At 37.1% G+C, this 22,248-nt stretch overlaps 3 protein-coding genes across 6 annotated transcripts; all 3 read left to right on the top strand.

Annotated features, from left to right (window-relative positions):
- Positions 1 to 48: 48 nt before the first annotated feature.
- LOC132783499 (cell adhesion molecule Dscam2-like) lies at positions 49 to 8,012 on the top strand. 4 transcript variants are annotated; one of them, XM_060788699.1, is made up of 9 exons: positions 52 to 440; positions 1,465 to 1,620; positions 2,294 to 2,466; positions 2,590 to 2,737; positions 4,211 to 4,372; positions 4,454 to 4,603; positions 5,015 to 5,132; positions 7,565 to 7,814; positions 7,881 to 8,012. In XM_060788699.1, exons 2-9 carry the CDS (start codon positions 1,524 to 1,526, stop codon positions 7,926 to 7,928), a joined length of 1,146 nt encoding a protein of 381 aa, XP_060644682.1. In that variant the 5' UTR covers positions 52 to 440; positions 1,465 to 1,523; the 3' UTR covers positions 7,929 to 8,012. The 4 variants fall into 4 exon arrangements, 1 of the variants encoding a protein (XP_060644682.1); XR_009632159.1 differs by lacking the exons at positions 7,565 to 7,814; positions 7,881 to 8,012 and adding an exon at positions 4,696 to 4,945 and having other exon boundaries at positions 49 to 440; positions 5,015 to 5,131; XR_009632160.1 differs by lacking the exons at positions 7,565 to 7,814; positions 7,881 to 8,012 and adding an exon at positions 4,696 to 4,899 and having other exon boundaries at positions 49 to 440; positions 5,015 to 5,122.
- On the top strand, positions 7,908 to 11,240 carry LOC132783502 (cell adhesion molecule Dscam2-like). The gene is made up of 6 exons (XM_060788703.1): positions 7,908 to 8,086; positions 8,434 to 8,570; positions 8,628 to 8,787; positions 8,848 to 8,958; positions 9,019 to 9,177; positions 11,152 to 11,240. Exons 1-5 carry the CDS (start codon positions 8,020 to 8,022, stop codon positions 9,045 to 9,047), a joined length of 504 nt encoding a protein of 167 aa, XP_060644686.1. The 5' UTR covers positions 7,908 to 8,019; the 3' UTR covers positions 9,048 to 9,177; positions 11,152 to 11,240.
- On the top strand, positions 11,147 to 21,334 carry LOC132783498 (cell adhesion molecule Dscam2-like). Its single transcript, XM_060788698.1, has 12 exons — positions 11,147 to 11,658; positions 14,963 to 15,082; positions 15,202 to 15,393; positions 15,463 to 15,930; positions 16,076 to 16,296; positions 16,355 to 17,486; positions 17,730 to 18,008; positions 18,066 to 18,244; positions 18,302 to 18,563; positions 18,627 to 19,172; positions 19,232 to 19,313; positions 19,593 to 21,334. The coding sequence occupies exons 1-12, from the start codon at positions 11,478 to 11,480 to the stop codon at positions 20,230 to 20,232; spliced, it is 4,302 nt and encodes a 1,433-aa protein (XP_060644681.1). The 5' UTR covers positions 11,147 to 11,477; the 3' UTR covers positions 20,233 to 21,334.
- The last annotated feature ends 914 nt before the right edge of the window (positions 21,335 to 22,248 follow it).

Below are 22,248 nucleotides of genomic sequence, written 5' to 3'. Positions count from 1 at the left end.
TGTCCACCAAAAAAAGCTTCTTGTGCTTGGGATGCGAGTGTTGGCAGTCATCGTTAACTCGTCGGAGGAGTCAGTCGTTCATCTTGAAAACGCAACGCGCGAGTGAAACAACACACAGAGCACACACAACATGAATTCAATACAAATTTTATGTTTATAGATGGCAGTAGAGCCTTTCCACCAGAGGCAAATACATACATACATATGTACACACATCTATACACACCTACACATGAACAATGTGCATTGCATTTTTGTGCTTCTTTTCCTGTGGTTGTGAGTGAACAAACACATCTAAAGTGACATCTCGAAATTGAATTTTAAGCTCACGTCGCGAAATCAATGAGAAGAAAAAAACACCGGCAACGTCAAAGTGCAGCTTAATAATTTACATTATTTAAACGGCATCGCATTGGAAATTAATTTCAAAATTAAGCTGGGTAAATATAACATTTAATGATAGTTTGTATGAGCTAAATCTCAATGTATACGAATGTCATGCGCCAAATTTTTGTTTGTATTATTATTATTATGAATATATTTGATAAGAATTATGATAACAGCATTTTGATTATCATATTGTCACATGCGATGCATAACTAATTATTATAACGGTTTCTGCACAAACATTTCGCTCTCTCTATCGTTCTCTTTTGGTATCGCTGCGCTCTTTCAGTTTGCTCTCTTTGCTAAGAGCGGAAATAATTGTGGGAACTCTGTATTTACGAGTGCTTATTATTATTATTATTTGTAGTATAATCACAATGAGGCGCGACAAGTTAGCGTGTAATAAGAACACGCATTCTAGTTCTTCTGTTTGGACTCGCAGGCAAAGCATGCTTATGTTGATTTTGTATGGGTGTGAGTGTGTATGTATATATGCGTGTATGTATTTCTATTTGCCTCTTTTGACATTTTAAAACATTTTGCAACTGATTGCAAATCAATTCCCACCGCGCAGCATAAAATCAAGGAAACTGATTCTATACAGATTTATTTGCGCAGGAAACAGTTCAATTTTTAATGACATTCTAAATCTATTGGAAAAAAGTTGCCTGAAATAGCGATAAATTTGTTATGGAAATGCCACAAAAAGAAAACTTACAATAGATTCGAAAATAAAGAGAAAATGGCCGAAGCAACTAAACGATATTCAGAGGTTTTGTATGTGATTCGGTCAGTTTAGTTTGATCGCTGTTAACCCTTTATAATATAATAGAGTAATAATTGAGATGTCAATATATTTTTTCAAGATTGTTTCGCTGTTTAAATAACGACAATTTATTTTTAGAAAGTTGATTGTAATGCAGAAAAGTAGGCAACACTTTTCATTATTATTACATATTTACTTATCCAACTGTAGATTAACCAACAGATCATGTTAAATAAGCAAGAATATCTTTTATTTAATTATTTTAGTATTACCTTATTCACTTTATCTAATGATATATTTTTTTATTACAGCATAATATATTGAAGAAGCTAAGCTTGAACATTATTCAGAGTTAGTGACAGCTAACAAGATGATTTGGACAGCACAGAAGAAGAAGCACCAAACATTATTATTATTTAACATTATATTTGTTGTTATTTTGTGCGCGTCTTCGGCAAGTGCCACAGGTAAGCCACAATGTATTTATGTAATTGAAAGATAATTTGCTTTATTGCCCTGTGTGGGCGTCACGTGTTGACCGTTGCTTGCTCTACTCCCTCCTCGCTCTCCCTCTCGCTCACGCTGTCTGAATAAATGGCTTGGCTGGCTTACCTCTCACTATATTATTCATGCCATGCTATCTGCTTTTGCCCGTCTCCTTTATGCACGGCTATTTGTTGGTCCAATTTGATCGAGTGCAACAGATAGCGATGTGTGTGGGAGCAAAGCTCTCAGCTCACAAGTGCAAGCAAGTCGGCAATAGATAACCGATGAAGCTTGATAAAAAAAGGAGATAGCATGTTGAATGCTAAATTGCGAGTACTCTGCGACTTAAGTTCAGGGTATTTGCTAATTCGAGACATTTTCTATGCAGACTTGGGGCAAACAAATGTGATTCAGCACTGATGAAAGGAATTTGACGCCCGTGTTTGTTGAGTTCTCGTTCAGGCAATTATCTCAAACTCCCGACACGCCGCCTATACAAATAGCCACCCTTTTTTTACAGTTGCCTCTTTTTTTATGTTGCTTTAAGATTGCTACAGCGATAGCGCCTTTGTGTCACAAAGTGTAAACGTGATAAACGCTATGATTTCGTATCTAAATTAATCGCAAATTCGCTTTCATTTTATCTTTTCGCAGAGATATCAAATTATTACGAGACACAAGGACCAAGTTTCTCTGTGGAGCCGCCAAGTAGGATAGAATTCATGAACACTGTGGGCAACACAGTCAATTGCATTGCCCATGGCAACCCTGTACCCAATATACAGTGGCTGGACAAGGAGAACAATCCCATTACATCGATATCAAAGGTAAGCTTAATACTGTAATTGGTATTTTTATACCCCATTACACTGATATCGAAGCAAATCGATAATCGATTGATGATCACGATGAATAACGATCTAATTGGATGTCGTGTAATGTTTTCGCAGGTTCGACATATCCTGGCCAACAGTTCCTTGCACTTCCCGCCATTTGCTGCGGAGGAGTTTCGACAGGATGTTCACTGGTCGGTCTATCGCTGCATAGCCTCTAACAGCATGGGAAGCATCATCTCCAGGGATGTGATTGTTAAAGCAGGTACGTTGATTAAGAAATTCTCTTGCGTATTCTTTGCATTTGGGCACACTGTGCTATGGATAATGCCTGGAATGTGGCCAGGTTTCAATCAGCCCGTTTCCTTTCTATATATATATGTATATGTGTTTGCGTGTGTGTCTATCGGATGTACATTTTGCGGATCTTATATGAGTCTCCGATGGGTGTTTATGTGACCTACTGTTTTCATCTAACGGGTTTGCCACAGCCCAAAAACACGAAGCAATTATACGGGCATATGTTCCAACACACACACATACACATATATAAACCTGCACATATGTAAGCCAATTCGTGTGTGTCTGTGTGTGTGTGTAGTTTGTGTGGTCATGTATGTACTTGTGTATGTAAATACACTGTGCTCTACGCTTAACAATGAAGTTGCCATAGCAGGCAGTTGGGCGCATGACCAAATCTTCTGCATTCGCAGTCGTACAGTGGGCCACATATGTCGCTTATAGCTTCATATTCGCATACTGACAAAATATTGCAGTTTTGATTACGTGTTTCGTTGTAACGAGCAACTACCAATAACATTGTTTGGTTTTTTTTTTATACCCTTTATTTGAAAGCTAGATGGGTATTAGTGGCATTCGAAAATGTATGCAAAAAATTTGAATTATTTCATGGTCAGCAATAGCTTTGCTTTGTCTGTTTAAGATTTAAGATACTATACAATTTAGTTACATTTTTCTCAAATATGCAGAAGTAAGCATCGGGTGGCTCGACGTCGAGCATGCTTAGCTCATCAGTTTTTGCTCACTTTTCAAAGGTTTCGACCCCACGTTGCAGTGGTAACAAATGCAGTTTTTTGGTATGGCTGTTATTGATGCTTACACTGGACATGGAAAATGGACATGGACATAGAGAGCAATGGAGAAATACAGATGGAGTTATAGTTGGAAATGGAGACTGGCTAGCTTGCAGTTAGAATATTTTTTGCATTGCACTTTGTATTGGATTATTTGTATGCACTTCTACTTTTTTGGCTTTCTAGTTTAGGTTTTGGGTTTTTTTTTTTTGTTTACAATACCGAAATTACATAAATAGTAAATACATATGTGCATGTATACATATGTGCTAGAAACATGTATTCATAAGAATGCGTTAACAAACTGTGCATACATTTGCAATGGCAAAATTGCACGGTGAATGCAATTATTATGACACCCAGTCCAATTAGGCCAAGTCCAATTCCAATTGAAGCAACGAGCGCTCAAAGCTTAAAAGAACAGGAGATAACACAAATTTGCATTGTTCTTTGTGTGTGTGAGAAGAGCTCAAGTTGAATTTGAATTTGTGAAGGGATTTTATTTAGGCGGATAGAGATAGGTAGAGTATCTGCAATTCGAGCTGGTGAGGGTTTGTTATTTTTTGCAACCTGAACGGTTTGTGTTGATGGACTTTTAATTAAAAAATATGTTCATCCTCTGTGTTGTTTTTTTGGGGCGCCAGTGGTTTATCAGCACTACGAACCGGAGGTACAAAATCCGGGCGGATTTATTGGCAGTAACGTGCTGATTAAATGCAATATTCCGTCGTTCGTCAAGGAGTACGTCACAGTGACCTCTTGGCTGCAGGAGCCCAACTTTAACATCTATCCATCACTAGAGGGCGGTAAGTTTTGCAGCACATACGTAAATCATAAATTATGATGAATATTGTATACATTTATTGTTTATTTCTACTCGTTCAAAGATGGCAAAAATCATATGCTACCCACAGGAGAACTTTTAATATATAACATCACCAAGAATGACTCACAAAAGATTTATCGTTGCCGCACACATCATAAATTAACACAGGACTCCATAGTCAGCAGCAATGCGGGGAAAATTCAATTAACTGGTAAGTTGAGATCAAAAATTTATATTTTGTATGATTACAAGTTGAATATGTCGGTGTATTTGGTATTTTTACAATAAACAATGGCTACGCAGACATGGCAGACATTTTCTACGCTCCTTATCTAAGCTAAAAGTTTTCATAACTATAGCAAAATCAACACAAAAGTAATTCAAGAAACAATTTTCCAAAGAGCAGAGCAGCGGAAGCAATGCTGGCGCCATCTAGTGTGGGGAAGTTGTATACATGTGGATGTGTGCGTGTTTGCATATGCTTTAAATGTGGTTGGATGCATGCATGTATGTGTGTGTGTACGTCTCGAGCATTCTCGACTGCAAAGTTTCTGTTTGTAAAAATGTTTGCAAAACATGTAGCCGTATTATTTTAATATTTGCTGTTTTATTGGCTTTACAGAAATGCGAGAACTGGTGCCGCCCATAATGAACGATAAAACAGTAGCGTTGACATCAAGAGTTGGGGATCCATTAGTGCTGGCTTGCGTTGCTTATGCAAATCCAAAGCCCACTTACAGGTAAGACAAGGACAACATCATATCAGTAATGTTTACAAGTTGATGACCAGGGTAACCGAACTCGCAGTTTTAATAGCTGATAATTGGTATATTTATGACTTCTTTTAATAGTATATTTTGTAAATCCCTGCAATAACAATGAAGTGTGGGCGATCTTCTGTATTAATGCATGTGAAAAGAAGATTGCAATTAAATATAAAATTGCACAGAGATATTACATAATTAACGTATTATATGTAAGTGGTTTGTGGCAGATAAATGCGAAATTTTGCAATTGCTTCTTTGCAAATTAGTGAACCTCAGCCCTGACCTTTAATAGGCACAGACTGTCTCCCCATTTTATCATCATCAGTACTCATTACTAAACGAAATGATTTAATGGGCATGGTGGTAGGTTTGGTCTTGAGGTACTTAGAAAAAAGAGTTGTGCATAATTGTTCTGTTCTTCTTCTCTTTTGGTCTGTCGTACGTGCACGTTTACTCATACCAGCGCAAACATGTTTCCCCCGGCCCCATACACATGCACATGTCGTATGTAGATGTGTGCCCAAGTGAATGTGTGTGTGTATTAAATTCAGCATGTCAATGCACTCAAGCATATCAACTGAATTTGTTTCGTTGCTTGCCTTCTTCTCTCTGTGTGTCCTTATATAGTATGTGTGTGTCCTGGGTTGGGGTTCAGTTTGAGTTGAGTTGGGCTGTGCTGGGTTGGGTCTCGTTCAGGCGGCGGCGGCGTCTCCAACGTCTCTGAAAGGCTATGATGATGGCCCACCTCTCTGGCAACTTCACTTAAATGATGTGGTGGTCTCCACTCCTGTACACACACACACACACGCTCACAAGTTTATACACATGTGTTGCATCGTACATGTGCACATATCTGCGTATGTACTTGTATGCCCTGCTTGTACTCATATCAAACACACTCACACACCCACATACTCACATGTATCTACTCTACATACAAGCGTTTAGTCGACGAGTCGTGAACACAGAGCACAGTGAGCTCAGAACGGAAACACACTTCCAAAGTTACGGCAAATTAGAAAAAGTTACAACTCTTTACATCTTGGATTAAATGCTAGTCGAGCAATCTACATATGAGATGGGTTAATTAATTGAAATAGTGCATTGTAGATTTATTACTTTAGATACATTTTAAACCAGCAACAGTTTTACATAATTTGTTTTATTGTAATAATAATTGTAATAGCTTATTAGTTATAGTTTAGTAAATTAAATAAATTACACAAATTTTTCATGCATTTTAGAAAGATTCACAGCGAAGTTATATTAATTCAAAATAATATTGAACTTTAAATATTCACAATTTTATGCATTGCAAAATGATATTCTTTAAAATATATTAGTATACATTTTTAGTTCAAACATTAAGGACTTTCTAAAATATTTTTTTGTATTAATTAATCCTGTTATCCTATTTGTATGCAACATATTTTGTACTAATAGCATGTGGTCATGATTTATGGCGCAATAAATAGCTTTGGCCTCAGTGTGCGATGTTAGGGTTTGCTTTGTTTTATTTGCGATGTTCTCCTCTTGAATTTTTCTGCATGATGATTTTCTTGGGTTTGTGACTTTGTGGTGTGTGTTGTGTGGTATGGTGCGGTATGTTGTGGTGTGTGTGAGTGTAGTTGCATATGTATGCTTGCATGCATGTGTTTGTATGTTCTTTCCAAATACGTTCATAGACAAATACATATATATGGATGTACATACGTATGCATGTAGATTCATTTATTCCTATTTATATAGAAAAAATATTTATATGTATTTTTTTTTTTAATTTTCAAATGTATATACGAATTGTATTCACATACAAATTGTTCGTATATTTGTATGTTTGTGTAAATGGAAATCTGCATACGGAGAGATGCTTTTTCGTCTGCTTTTTCCGTTTCTAAATACTGTACTCAATGAACACATTTAAAAAAAATGGATAAACTATGTGCATATTGCATAACTCACAGTTCCACCAATGTTCAAGATAGTTAGTCTCACATGATCAGTCGAGTAATTTCTTGCCTTCTCAATCCGCATCCAATTGTATGGAAGACCATTATATTAAAGTGCCAAACAGGCGGAAGGAAACCCTCTTTTATGTATGTACATCTGACCATCTGTATTTCACTCAAAGCAATAAAAACTAATCCTTAGGTTGTACGTAGTTTAAGTTGGTTTCAGAACTTGACCACACCCTTTTTCGAAACTTTAATTTTAAATACAAACAACTAGAAGAAGAATTTAAATAGTATTTGAATTTAATTTAATTAGTAACAACATTCTGAACGATTTCTGCAAATTTCATTAAGACATGCTCATGAACTTGTAATAAACTTAGTAGAGAATAACTCAACGACATTACAAGAGTATTTTTGCATGATAAACTAATTAATTATTATTATTTGTAGGTGGCATACAACTCGATCGAGTACAGAGGAATCTATGCAGCATATGCTGGCTACAGGACGCGCTAAAATCAAGGATGGTACTCTAATCATTTCGGCTGTGTCGAAGACAGACAACGGCTTGTTCTTCTGCACTGTCACAAATTCCGAGGGCAGCGAGACGCTAGAGGTGGAACTGTCTGTTTCGTCGCCATTGACGGCCAGCGTGCAGCCACGAGTACAGACCGTGAATCTGGGCCACACTGCAGATTTAGTGAGTAAAGTGACCCAAATACTAAATGTTTTGGTCTTTGCGGACATTTCCTAATGCGTTTAGCAGATTTGCAGCACATCGGGATTCCCAAAAAACACAAGTATCATGGTTTAAAGATGGCAAAACGCTGCGCTCGGGCGCTCGAGTGCGTCTTCTGTCCAAGGAGCACATTCGCATCACATCCATCGTCAAGGAGGACAAGGGCATGTATCAGTGCATCATTAAGAACGATATCGAGTCAACACAAAGTTCTGCCGAACTGAGATTGGGAGGTGAGTATATGCACAGAGGGAGAAATTGCAGTTTAAGTTCAAGTCGAAAAAAATTACCTTTTGAAATATTGTTGAAGAAATTCTAATAAAAAAAAGTGTTTATATATATTTTTCTTTGTATGACTTGACTTTCATAATTGAAATTAATAATTAAAAGCAAGTGACCAAATATTTGAACAACAACTCTTATAATTTAAATATTGATTTTCTCTTTGATTTGGTAAATGAAGCCAACAAATGAATACTAATGAATATTTAAATAGTATGTATGTTTAAATTATAAGAATTGATATTTAAATTGACTAGTAATTTATTAATTTACATATTCACAATTATTTTACTTGCAGAGGTGTCGCCTCAGTTGCTCTACAAGTTCATTGAGCAGACAATGCAGCCAGGACCTTCAGTTTCCTTAAAATGCAGCGCAAGCGGTAATCCTACGCCCAAAATTGTTTGGCACTTGGACGGCTTTCCGCTACCCAACGTAAGTACTTATAAAACGATTCAAAGATAAACGATTAATTTTATTTTGAATTCACAGAACGATCGTCTAATGATTGGCCAATATGTGACCACGTTCGGCGATGTCATCAGTCATGTGAATATATCAGCAGTTAAATCGGAAGATGGCGGCGATTACGAGTGCAAAGCGATTTCTCGAGCTGGCGAAGCTTCACATTCTGCTCGGCTAAATATTTATGGTATATCAATGCATATTCAAAATTAGTATATAATTTAATAAAAATTAAATTTTCTTTTAGGCATGCCTTATATTCGACACATGCCCAAGTTGTCGGCAGTCGCTGGAAAAGTGTTCTCCCTTAAGTGTCCCATTGCTGGCTATCCCATCGAGAGTGTTTATATCGAGAAAGGTGCGACAAATTCCAATTATAAATAGAAAAAATTCTAAACAAACTTTGTAATTATTTTAGACGGCATGCGATTGCCCATAAATATGTGACAGCGTGTTCAAAATGGAACTCTGGTAATCGACAATGTGCAACGAGCTGCCGATCAAGGAACTTACACTTGCATCGCTCGCAACAAACACAATTACACCTCGCAGCGATCCGTTGAAGTCAAAGTGCTGGGTATGTACGATGAAAATGTTTTTTTTTAAAGAAAATTTTTACATCCAAAATTCATTTAATGCAAAAGAAAGAAGAAAGCTGAAAGTTTAATATAGAACATTTAATAATTTATAGAGCTTACAAATCACTCAAAACTAAAGTAAGTTAGTTATAAAACAAATGTTACGTCAAAAAAGGATATTTAATTAACAAATATTGCATCCATATTACGTATACGCATTACATTTTATTTTCTAAGTAAGCTAGTTAATACAATATAATGGGGATGATTTTTAATAAATTTAACGGGAAGAATCCACGCCAAAAATCAGAATACTAATTTAAGAAATACTAATAATAATTAAAATAATACTTTTTTTTTGATTACGTATACGCACACATAATTTTAATATAATATAAGTAAGCCTAACATAATTTCCACTGCACATAAGCATGCACTTGCACTTAAGTTCGCGATAATCCTTGTGTGACCTCTTAAGAGAAGATTTATGTATATCTATAAGGCCGTCTTGAGACTATGCACAATGCACGTGCTTAGATATAATATGCATTTGAATGCACGAAGCACGTTCCTCTATTTCGTTTTCCTATTTCACTTCCATTTCCACATCAGGTCTCGGTGGCGATGAAGCATAGAATAAAATGCGACAATATTATAAATTATATTCATGGTTTAATGCATGCTCTCGGCAACTGGCAATGATTATTCAAGATTATGAGTATTAAATAAATTAAGTCTAACGATTATTATTTAAATCAACAATATACTATCAATGCCAGAAATGGCATTAAAACTACATTAATAATAGAATAAGTATCTCAATTAGTTAAGATTTCTTTTTAGGTATATCTTTATTTTAATAAGTAAATATAACAATCATTGCCAGAGCCTTACTTTATATATATTCGTACGGTACTTCGAGATATTGCGAGATATGTATAAGGTTATGAATATTCATGTCCTTGATGCTCTAAGGATACTCTTGGGTAAATGCATTATTCATTGGCAAGAATGTTAACTGTCGTACATAATATGTCTTGACGCAACTCAACTTATAATTAATAATATGAACTTGACATAGTTTTTCACTTTTATCAACTACTTGTACTACTATAATACTATTCTACTCTAATTATAATAATTATAATATCTGCACAATTCGATCATTTACACTACTGCACTTCTCACTTGTCACTTGTATTTATATAATCGCATTTTGCATTCGGTATTCCTCACGTATTTGCACCTGCACTTGCTTTTTGGCATCCGCGCGGTATTCCTAAAAAAAGGTTCTACAGTCGCCACAGTTGTGAGTTGTAACAGCTCCAAACCTCTGAACTGTCTCTAAAACTCTGGACTGGTTTTTAAAGAGGGCGAGTCGCAAAGCGCGGTTTAGCGTCAATTTGGCGTTTTGGGTTTTTTTTTCGGGATCAGTTGTACATTCTTTCAAGGCTGTGTATTTAGCAGTTGTCTTTCTCAGCAAAGTTTTGTTGATTGAATAGAAAGTATTTACGTTTTATATTTGTATTATTTAGTTTTTTGTATAATGGACAATGTTAAATCACAAAGAATGTGAAGCTTTACTGACCCAATCACAATAAATTATTGCCGTCTACCTTGCCGCTGGTGAGAATGCAGGAAAAACTTAATTTATTACTATAAAAATATGAGGAAAAAATGATGTAGATGAGAAAGCTTGTAGGATTGTAGTATCCTTAAAAGGCGATAGTATTTTTAGGCTAAGTTGCTCCGCAATTTATTACCTTTTCTCCCATGTATCTCATAAAGCTATTCTAACTCGATTAAGCTTTCGCAATTTGAATAACTTGAATAAGATGCGGGAATAATGTGTTTTCTAAACTGTGTGTTGGCTTAATTTAATAACGTTATCCATACCAAAACCAAAAAACAAACAACACTTATTTGCAAAAGTTATGGATTTGTAATTAATTGTTAAAATCGAAAACATTCAGTTCCACCCAAGATTACACCATTCTCATTCGCACGCGATCTGAACGTCGGTGACCGCACAAGTATTCAGTGCGTTATTGGCACCGGGGACCTGCCGCTTTCATTCACTTGGCTCAAGGATGGAATACCTTTGCCACAGGCAGCCAACGTGGCCACCACGGCCACGGTCGACAGCGGTGTCAGCGGTGGGCTTAAGGGTACCGGTGGCGCTGCTGGTCTTGGTCTATTGGGTTCCGGCACCGGATCGCACTTATCGCACTTATCTTCCTCCTCGGCCTCGTCTTATGCATCGCCATCGTCAGCAAGTGAACAGCACGCTGCCCACGCAATGAATGATAATGGTCGTAGTGGTGGTGAAAGTAACGGCCAAGTGACAATTCGCCAAAATGATGATTTTACCAGCGCCCTCAGCATCACAAGTGTGACGAGAGACCAAAGTGGCACGTACACGTGTCGCGTCCAAAACGATGCCGCTACTGTAACGCACTCTGCACAGCTCAAAGTTAATGGTACTTGTAATGGCTTGACTTTTCGTTACACTCTTCTATGCAAACTATAATATGTCAATACAATGTACTATATATGGTATAAAAATTAGCTGATGTTGTTTTAAATGCATGTTCTTTACTCGATTGTTAATAGTTTGTCTGCATGTTTTTTTCTTAAAATCTATATTTTTCTAAAATCTTTTTACAATTCTATATTGCACATTCCAATTTGTTTAAGTCTATTTAAGTTACTAAGATTTTAAAATATTGTATTTTTATTTGCATATCTCTTGTAAGTTATTTATCTTTCAAAGTCTAGCTTTACAAACTGTATATTTGTATTAACAGGATGCTGAACCCTGATAATCTACGCCATAAACAAAAGATGAAAATACTTTACAAAACTGTTCATACTCTAGTGCACAATGTTACTTTATAAGAATAGGAGTTTAACAATAAAATAAATATTTGAGATGAAGAGAGCTTATATCAGTTAACGGAGCATAGTCAAGTAATATTTACTGTATACTTTTAATTACATATAATAATTTCGATTTTTAATTTAAAATTGAATTAGGCGACTTTAGAAATTAGAAAGGCATTTATTAGGTATTGGTTTTTATCATAAGGTAGCAAGATGAGGGATCCGTACTTTTGAAGACCATTGAATTTAAAGTAGATATTGGTTAAATTCTTTGTAGACTCAACTCTTCAATATCAAATCGCCTTAAACTTATCAAATAGATAAAAATTTGGTATATTTATTTGGAGTGTTCAATTTTATTTTTAGATTTCTTGTCTTATTAAGTAACATTGAGTCAATGAGAGTTTTCTGTTTTTATTATAAGTACTCTACAGTAATTAAACATTATAAATAGATCATATAAATAACAAACTATATAAATTATATGTTAAGTCACTTGAGAGTGACTTCATCTGTAAATGAATTTATTAAAAGTTACATGAAAGTTTGTAATATTCTCCAATCAATCAATCTTTTAAAAGTTTTTGTTTTTAAATATTGTTATTGAAGAAAAATAATAGATATAAGACCAACGAACAGACATGAAATGACATATTTATAATTTTTAATAGTCATACTTTGATTGATATTTTGATATAAGCTAATTTTTGATTTAAAGTGCTTATTTAATACTTGAATCAAAAAGAGTTCTTAACGAGTGGCAAATACACAATCGAACTAGTTCGTTCATCTAGAAATCGAAATCGAACTAGTTCGTTCATCTAGAAATCGAAATCGAACTAGTTCGTTCATTTAGTTGAACTGACTATTTATTTACAAATTTGAACTGAACAACGTTTTAAAACTGTATTAACGTTTTGTAGCTTTAACATGCTCGTAAAAACCAAACATAATTTAATTGATTTTGTTATTTTCAATTGTTTAGTTCCGCCGCGTATTTCTCCTTTTGCGTTTGAAGATGAAATAACTGAAGGTATGCGAACACAAATAATGTGTTCGAGTAGCCAAGGAGACCAACCATTCAATATCACTTGGCATAGAAACAATGTGGCCATATTAAGCAATGCTCCCATGCCAAATGCCAAAACAAGTTCGAGCGCCACCATGTTGACCAAACCTGGCGAAGAGTTTTTGCCGCCGGATCCGTCGTTGACAATCAATCAGTATGCCCCATTTTCCAGCATATTATCCATACATAACGTCTCCTCATGGCACAATGGCAATTACACGTGCAGTGTGGCGAACCACGCTGGCACAGTTGAATATAGTGCCGTTCTTTCGGTTTCGGGTAAATCAAGAGTAACTATTGTTTTCTAGCAAGAGCAGCCCTTAAAAACGGCAGCCGTATTATTCTACTACCATTCACCGCATTATTGACAAATGTACCTTGCACTCTCGAACACCAATCTCACCGTAAATATTGTAGATTCTGCACTAGGAGGGAAGCGCACATAAATTTAAATTTCCATGCTCGGCTTTATCAGAAGCTGGCCAACATACAAATATACGGAGTAAGGTCATCAGTGTATGTATGTTTAAATGGTTGTCTAGGAATGGAACTTATTAATAATCGCCTATTCAGAAGTTATAATGCAGGTCCATATCTAACTAATTCGGGATTTCCCACTTTTACTTTAGTTTTAACGAGTACGTTTCATATACTCTTCATTCTTAAACTTCCTCTATCTATAATGCACGTTTCAATGCCTTATAAAACATGTTTAGGAGTTCTCTAATATTTCCAGTTAAGTAAATGTATAATTTTCACTCAAAATATACTATTATTTAACCACTTTCAGGTACATAATATAATAACTATTTTTGCCGATTGAAATGATCGGATGTTTTGATGATGGTAAAAATATTTCCTTACACCCCGATAGTAATATATAGATTTTTACAAAAAATATATCAAATACGTTTTTACTTTTATAAAAAATGCTCAAAGCTGACATAAATTTTAGTAGAATTTGTAGAAATTATTGTCTTCATTCGAATTAATTCGAAGTCATTAATCAGCTTTTATTAAAGTAAATAATAATAGAGTAAAACTAGAAAATATATCAATATAGGCCCCTCATTAGATAGCAAACTTTGATGAAGTTCCAACCGTCCATTCATTCATTCAACTTTAAAGGAGTCCAAACTTCAATTTTAACTGTTACCATATATTCAGAACAGGAATCTTGAGCACTGAGCACAATGCACACAGCACTTTTGCACAAATTTCGTTTACTAACAGCTAAGCAGTATCTCAATCGCATGTAAAGTATCAGTATCAGCATTAATATCAGTATCAGTAACAGTAACAGTATCGGGATACTTAATTCGCATGACTAATGATCAAATTGAACAACTAACAAAACTGGAATACTCCAAAAGGAATCTTTACTAATCATTCGTCATAGCTGGGGGAGACAATATAGTTTTTATTTTGAAGGACAAAAGTAGGAAATAAATTGACGGTACTAATCGAAATTCAACAGTTTACATTGCAAATAAAAGAAATATGGTATAATAAAATTTTTAAGTGTTTTACAGCAAAATATGAACAATTTCGTTTTTAATAATCAAAATTCTATACTTAAGAAGTAAGTTAAATTACAAGCCTTACTTTCTTACAGTCCCTAGTGCTGTTCTCATCTGATGTAAAATAATATTATTTCAATAACAATGAAAATATAATTTATATACAATAATAATGTTCTCAATAGATCAATATTGTAGTTCTAGTGTTGTTTATGCATGTTTCTTAGTTTGCATGATAGTTGAGCCTTGCAAAATTTCGAATTTAAATGGAGTTGCAGATAATAAATTGAATCTTCGAACATAAAAACCTAGTACCACCGCGATGGATCCTAAAGCCCACCGATCAAGATGCCATCTTGGGAAATGCAGTTATCGTATCGTGTAAAGCCGACGGATTTCCCCTGCCGACCATTCAGTGGAAGCAGTCTATAGGTAAACTGATCAACATTATAGATTCTGTTTATATTTTGTAGAAGTTCATAGGGTAGAACACCCAACTACTTGTTATTTCGTAATGTATTTACTATTTACTTGAATTTGTATTCAATTAGGCGACACTGGGGAGTATCGTGATCTCAGCTTTGCCATGGACAATGTCAACTCGCATGCAGTTTTAGTGGTGCATTCGAACGGATCGTTAATGATATCGAAAGTGAGTCGAGAGCACGAGGGAAGTTATCTGTGCCAGGCCAGCAATGGCATTGGAGCTGGTCTCAGCACGCTAATTAAGCTAACAGTGCATGGCAAGTCTTACATATATTAGAATGATTTTTAAACAAATTAGAACTAATCTGTAATTTTTCTATAAATAGTTGGCCCATCGGTGACTGTGAGCAAAAAACAGCTGTCAATTCGCCGCGGCGAGCGCATCACACTTCGCTGCGAGGCGAATGGCGATCAGCCCCTGGAGATCTCGTGGCGATCGAAGGCTATACGCATTGATCCTTCTTATGATATACGTTATCATATCAAGAATTCGCCGCTGGCTCGTGGCGTCTCATCGGAATTAACCATTCTGCAGACTGTGCTAACCGACAGAGGCGAATACACTTGCATCGCCAACAATGCTTACGGTCGTGATCGTAGCGTTATCCATGTCCAAGTCCAGGAGCCACCCAATTTTCCAGTCAATTTGCATGTGCGTGATTTGGGCAGCAGATCGGTTACATTGGCTTGGTCACCGAATGATCAGGATTCGGTCATCCTAGGCGGCGGAGGCGGCAATAATCGCGATTCACAGCCAATATCCAATTACATTCTGCAATACAAAAAGGCGGGAGGTGTGTATGGTGTAAAATAAGTAATAATTTGTATAGGAAATAATGCAAATTGTTAGAATATGATGAGAGAATCATCTTGGTATTTTGTAGTTAATAAAAATAAGTATTTTGTATTGTTACTAATTCCCTCTTCCGCTTTACTCAGATGTCTGGCATGAGCACAACAATCAGAAGCTGTTGCCTGGCGACAGAACCACAGCTCAACTAGGCTCTCTTCGGCCTGCTCAGGTCTATCACATTCGTCTATTTGCCGAGAACCATCTGGGCACAAGTGCACCCAGCGATGTGCTGTTTGTTCAAACCGATTCCGAAGTGCCCTCTGCACCGCCTCAAGATGTCACCTCAGAGCCACTGGGACCTCAGCAGGTAGGTCTATGAACGATTACCATAAACAATGTGATTACTCATAAATATTTTTAATTAGCTGTTGATTACGTGGCGTGCTCCTGTGCGCGATTCGTGGAATGGCGAGCTCTTGGGCTATACGATCTCTTACCAGAAGCAGAGCACTCCCGACAGCGTGGCGAATCACACAAAGGTTGGCAACCTCATCACAGAGGGACTTAACGATTTTCGACTGACTGGACTGGAGAAGTATACGCAATATGGCATCACAGTCTCAGCCTACAATGTCAAAGGAGATGGACCGCCGAGTGCAGTGGCCTTGGGTCACACGCTCGAGGATGTGCCGTCGGCTGCACCGCGATCTGTGACCTGCATAGCATTGACTGCTCAGAATATACAAATATCTTGGCAATCGCCGCCAAAGGAACTGAGTCATGGCATCATTCAGGGCTACAAGCTGCTCTATGAGCCGGGACTGCTCGAGAGCGAGTACAGCGTGCGGGAGACAAAGATTACGTCAGCATTGAGTACAGTGCTGCATGGTCTGCAACCATATACGAACTACAGTGTCCAGGTGCTGGCCTTCACACGTGCCGGCGAGGGCGTCTCAAGTCCTCCTGTGTCCTGCATCACTGAGGAAGCGGTGCCCGATGCGCCAGAGCTGGTCAAATCTGCCGTGAGCACCGAGACCTCAGTGATAATCAGCTGGTTGCCACCGCGGCGACTCAACGGTTTAATAACCAAATACAATGTCTATATACGCATCTTGGAAAAGGGTCAAGAACTGAAGATTCTTAAGGAAATGCTGCCCGCACACAATCGTCACTTTGAGGCCAAGGATCTTAATTTCAGAGAGACTTACGAGGCGTGGGTCACTGCATCCACCAGAGTGGGCCAGGGACCGAGCACGCCAGTGATTAAACTTGTGCCCAGCACCTCGATACCCGCTGCCATCATTTCGTTTAGTCAGACGCTGCATGTCAACTGGAAGTCAGACATTAAGTTGCCCTGCGTTTTCGTGGGCAATCCCAAGGCTAGTGCCGAATGGAAGATCCTCAACAACCGAGGCAAGAAACAGTTCCCGCTGGAGGTGAGCAACGATAACACGCTCAGTCTACGCAACATTCAGCGCAGCCACGAGGGCAACTATTCGTGTGTGGCCCGTAATCCCACAGGCTCCGATCACATTGTCTATCAGCTCTATGTGCAGGGTAAGTAGTTGAGGACTTGCAAGTTAGTATTGAATATCATAAATCGATGGAGATTCGCGCTTACTAAAGTTGTATCTTAACTAAAATCAAATATAATTTTGAAAAATGTCCATTTATTTAGTTAACATTAATATCTTTATCAAAAGCAGTGAAAATTTGTAAATGAAGTTATTGGTTTCAAATATCTATTATTATTCTTAATCTTTAAACTAGCAGTTGGTTCATCTTTGATTATTTTTCTAGTGCCACCTGCTGCTCCGATTGTATCGGTGAACTCGGTGCAAAAGAATTCTGTGTCCATTCAATGGCGAGTCGACGATATTGGCGGCTCACCCATCAAGGGCTACACTTTGACCTACAGACGTGACTCGTCCGACTGGGAGGAGATTCAAATTGATCGTCGAGTCACCTCCTATATGCTGGAAGATCTGCAGTGTGGCACCCAGTACAAGTTCACCATGAATACTTACAATAAGATTGGTTCCAGTGCCGCAAGCTCAACAGTCTCAGCTCAGACAAAAGGTAAGTTCATTGGTGGAATCAAAAGTTAACAATTGAACTCATTCCATTGCTTTGCAGGCAACAAACCATTTGCACCGCAGAAACACAGTTTCCTCCGCTCCAACACCACGTCAGTTATCCTGGATCTATCCTCGTGGCAGGATGGCGGCTGTCCCATTCTTCACTACAGCATCGAATTTAAGCGCTACAAATCTTCGAGTGATTGGATAATTGTTTCCAATAAAATCGAAACCAATGTGAGTACTTCAAATATGAAATTTTTTTACCTTTTAATTATATTTTACGTTTTGTAGACTCGCTATATCATCGGAGATTTGGAGCCGGGAACCGCTTACAATTTGCGCGTGACGGCAAACAACAATGCTGGTTCAACCACAAAGGAATTCTACTTTGAAACACAAAATCTGATCGGATTTAGCGGTGGTTTGGGCAACGATGAGATGCCCGATGATCAGCAAACTGTGTTTAGCGATGCTCATCTGATTGCCGTGATTATCTCATCGATATTTGGCACAATCTTGGCATTAATTGGCGCATTCATATGCTTCAAGAACTGTGAGGAATTAGCATATGGATAATGATATAAATGTTATTAAATATTTGTACGTTCATTCGTAGATCCACGCACTTTGTTCACCCGCAATCTTGATTCACTGAGACCGCAGAATGGTGGGAGCGATGGCAAGGATATTCAGAGTCGAGAGCACTTTTATGGTACAGTACGAAAATCTTGCCAGCAATCTCCGCCTGAATCGGTGGCTGGCCTTGAGCGTATACCAGAGTACTCAGAAGATATCTATCCTTACGCCACATTCCATTTGCCAGAACATGAAAACCAAACTGGAAATATTCCTTTAAACTACACAGGAAGTTCCACCAAATACGATGACAGCACCCTCTGCAGCTCCGGCGTGAAAGGGAAACGCAGCACGACAACGAGTGTGGGCGGAGGCAACTCCAATGCGAATCTGACCAGCATGATGGTTGGATCACCCGATGATGGCAATCACTTGAACACGACCGACAAGCGACACAAGCGACGTTCGAAGATCATCAAATCGGAATCGGAGGAATACGATAGTCTCAATAGTGACAGTGAATTAAGCGGGGAAAGAGAACGCATGCGTGATGATAATAGTTACTTGGAGGATGAGGAAGTATCAGGTAAGCTCGATAATAAACCATATTAATATCAACTATATATGTGCCCAATCTCTTCTCAGCTCATAACAAGAAGATGCGCAACAGTGGAGGGAATAGTAAGGATAGGTCTTCTGTATTTAGCAGACCTCAACTGCATAGTAAGTTAGTACCTAATCTTAGTCTCATCAACATTATCATTTCCCATGAAAATCAATAAGGCAAACAGAGAGAGAAAAATTCAATTCATTTACATAAATAATTGTACTATAAATATGCTGAAGCTTAAGCAATAGAATATTAATTGCAGTAACAAAAATCTTGCTTAATCTAAATTATTTTGTTTTATGAAAATGTAATCATACTTTGCTTGAATTGTAATTTTTCTCTCTGTGTCCTTGCTTATACGTTTACTCTACGCCTAATTGTGATCCTTTTTTGCAGCATCTTGGACCCCGTTCCCATCGACTACAGGCTCTTTGAGCCGACCGCAAAGCAACAGCGCAAATCAACGCATTCTGGCGATGCCCAGCGGAAAGCTCTCGCAATTGCATCTACCAAAGATGCAGCCAAATGTGCAGATCTGTCCCGAAGTGTATCCGGTCGTCAGCGATACAAAAGTGCCGATAATAATGCCAACAGCGGCACCCTTAATCGCGATTGTGGGGAAGCCAACAAGGGCATCACCCGACCAATTGCACAGCCGGGGGCATATATTGAAAAACTAAAGCCGCAGAGAAATGCCGATCAACATGGTTGTATTTCGTCGATAACATGCTACAACAAGGGCTACGGTGATAAGAATGCCAAATTAATTAATCGAGGAGGATCAACAGGAGGCGGAGATCAACTAGAGCTAATCGGTTCACATCGTCACATCTATAGCATTGAGCCCATGGAACTGATGGCCATGGAGTCGCTGAGCAACTCCGAGACCTTGGCCATGGGCAGTACTATGATGGATAACAATCAATATCAAATGGAAAACAGCTTGGAAAATATATCCAATTGCAGCGATCACATTCTCAACGAAAAGCACGTTAGTCCGCCATCGGCGTTTATCGATAGAATTGGACAAATTTGAAAAGTTGAACAATAGAACGAACATTATTGTTAGCAATAGCAAAAGGAATATTTAGTCATTTAGATATATGTATGTATTTATCTTGTATATTGCAAGGTTTCCTTCAGATTCGACAATTCATTTGATGCTTCAAGTTGCCCTTAGACTGAAATGTTCCTTGATCAGAACTTTAAGTCGATCTACTAAGAGTATTATACATACACTGCCTAATACAAAATGAACGAAGATCAATTCTCACACTGAATTCAAGATCAATTAAACTTCAATTTCACAATTGCATATATTTTGTAGTGTTCAAAGGAATATCAAATGATCAACTACTTGCATTTAGACTTAAGATAGACAATTATTGTGAGATCACCTTTACAGTGGTTAGTCAGTTTGGGGATTAAAGATATTATTATTATTATTAATACTATTATTATGATGATATAATTGGATTATAAATTTACTTAATTCATAAACGAATAGCTATAGGCATAGAATTTGCTAACTGTCTAATTGGTGTACGAGTGCAAATCGAGACGAGTCGAGCATTTCGAGTTCATAATTGTTGCATTTACTTGCAAGCATTTTTGGGGGACAGGTAATTTGGATCAATGTCAATATAGTATAATTAGACTGAAGCACCAATGCTATCGATTCAAGAATATTAATGAACATATAATGATATCAATATCTTAACATACTCGTAACTTAGATAACTGACATTCTTAAAATTAATATAAACATTAACAAAACAACGTAGCATTAACAGTAACTCGTGCTAACATTTAAGTATACACTAGTTTTATACTGTTACAAGCAATTATTGCAATTTTAAATAACATATTCATATATTATATTAATTCATCATTACAAATACTTATTATAGCGACTCGCGACAAATAGACCGTTATATATTGTATGTACATAACATACATTCATATGTATGTATGTGGAGATATGCATGTATTGTGTAAAACGTATGTTATAAGAAATCTTACATATGCTAAGCATGAATGATGTATGTGTACTCGTTTTAAGATATTTTAAACTCAAGCTCAATTTGTACTGTCAATTGAAATAGGAAATTAAAAGGATGTTGTGTAAAAATTTATAAAGTTTGACATTGTTATTTTATTTTCGAAAATTAACATTCGTTTTGTCAAATCGGCAGTCAATATCGATTTGCATTCAACTCAATTCCTACAATTTTTTACAAGGGTAAGTATAGCAATAGGTAGCATAAAAAAATTGGCACAGTATAAGAAAATCCATCGTATCTCAGCCATTTGAATGACGACCGTGATCTTCTTTGGCAAGAACGAATATCATGTAAACAGCCTAGTAAGATTCTTTGGTGACTCTACATTTTTTAATGCGGAGCGATTTTTATTTAGTTTTAATACTTTGCATATTTTGTCCTTAAATGCAAATAATGCGATGGAGTTTAAAGTAGATTCAAAAAGAAGTTAATACAGTAAACTTTACTATCAAAGCTCATTATTCAGTTTTACACTTAGTTTTAGTTGTTGTTGGTCAATTTTAGTCGTTGCGAACAGAAGAAAAATAGCAAATCTTCAAGTGAAATACCAGGCGAACATAAGTCCGTAGCAAGTAATAATACAGAAAATCAATTGCACCACGTGGTCATGCTTTGAGAGAATCACAGCTGGGCAATCTACTTCCCAACTAATTATGTTCGCCTGGTACTTAATGCTTCACGTGGCATTTTACTAGACATCCTAAGAGTTTTCGTAATATTCTCTTATTCTACTAGGCCAACAGAAGTGTATAGAAGCTGGTTGATGACTGAGCTCCACGTGTTTTAATTCTGTTCAATCCGATGTGAGTTCTCCGACTTACGCTCGTATGATCCACATGCAAGAGCACACGTCTTGAGAAATTGACCAATGGCACCAAGGCTACATTTCCAGAAAAATACACTTGTTACTCTATTATGTTCGCCTGGTATTTAACAAGGGAACTCGTCGTTACCAACGTCTAAAAGTACCAAATCATCAAGCAAGCAAT

This window comes from Drosophila nasuta, chromosome 2L (genome assembly GCF_023558535.2).
Source record: "Drosophila nasuta strain 15112-1781.00 chromosome 2L, ASM2355853v1, whole genome shotgun sequence".
Lineage (NCBI taxonomy): Eukaryota > Metazoa > Arthropoda > Insecta > Diptera > Drosophilidae > Drosophila > Drosophila nasuta.
This window is presented reverse-complemented; position numbering and strand designations above follow the sequence as displayed.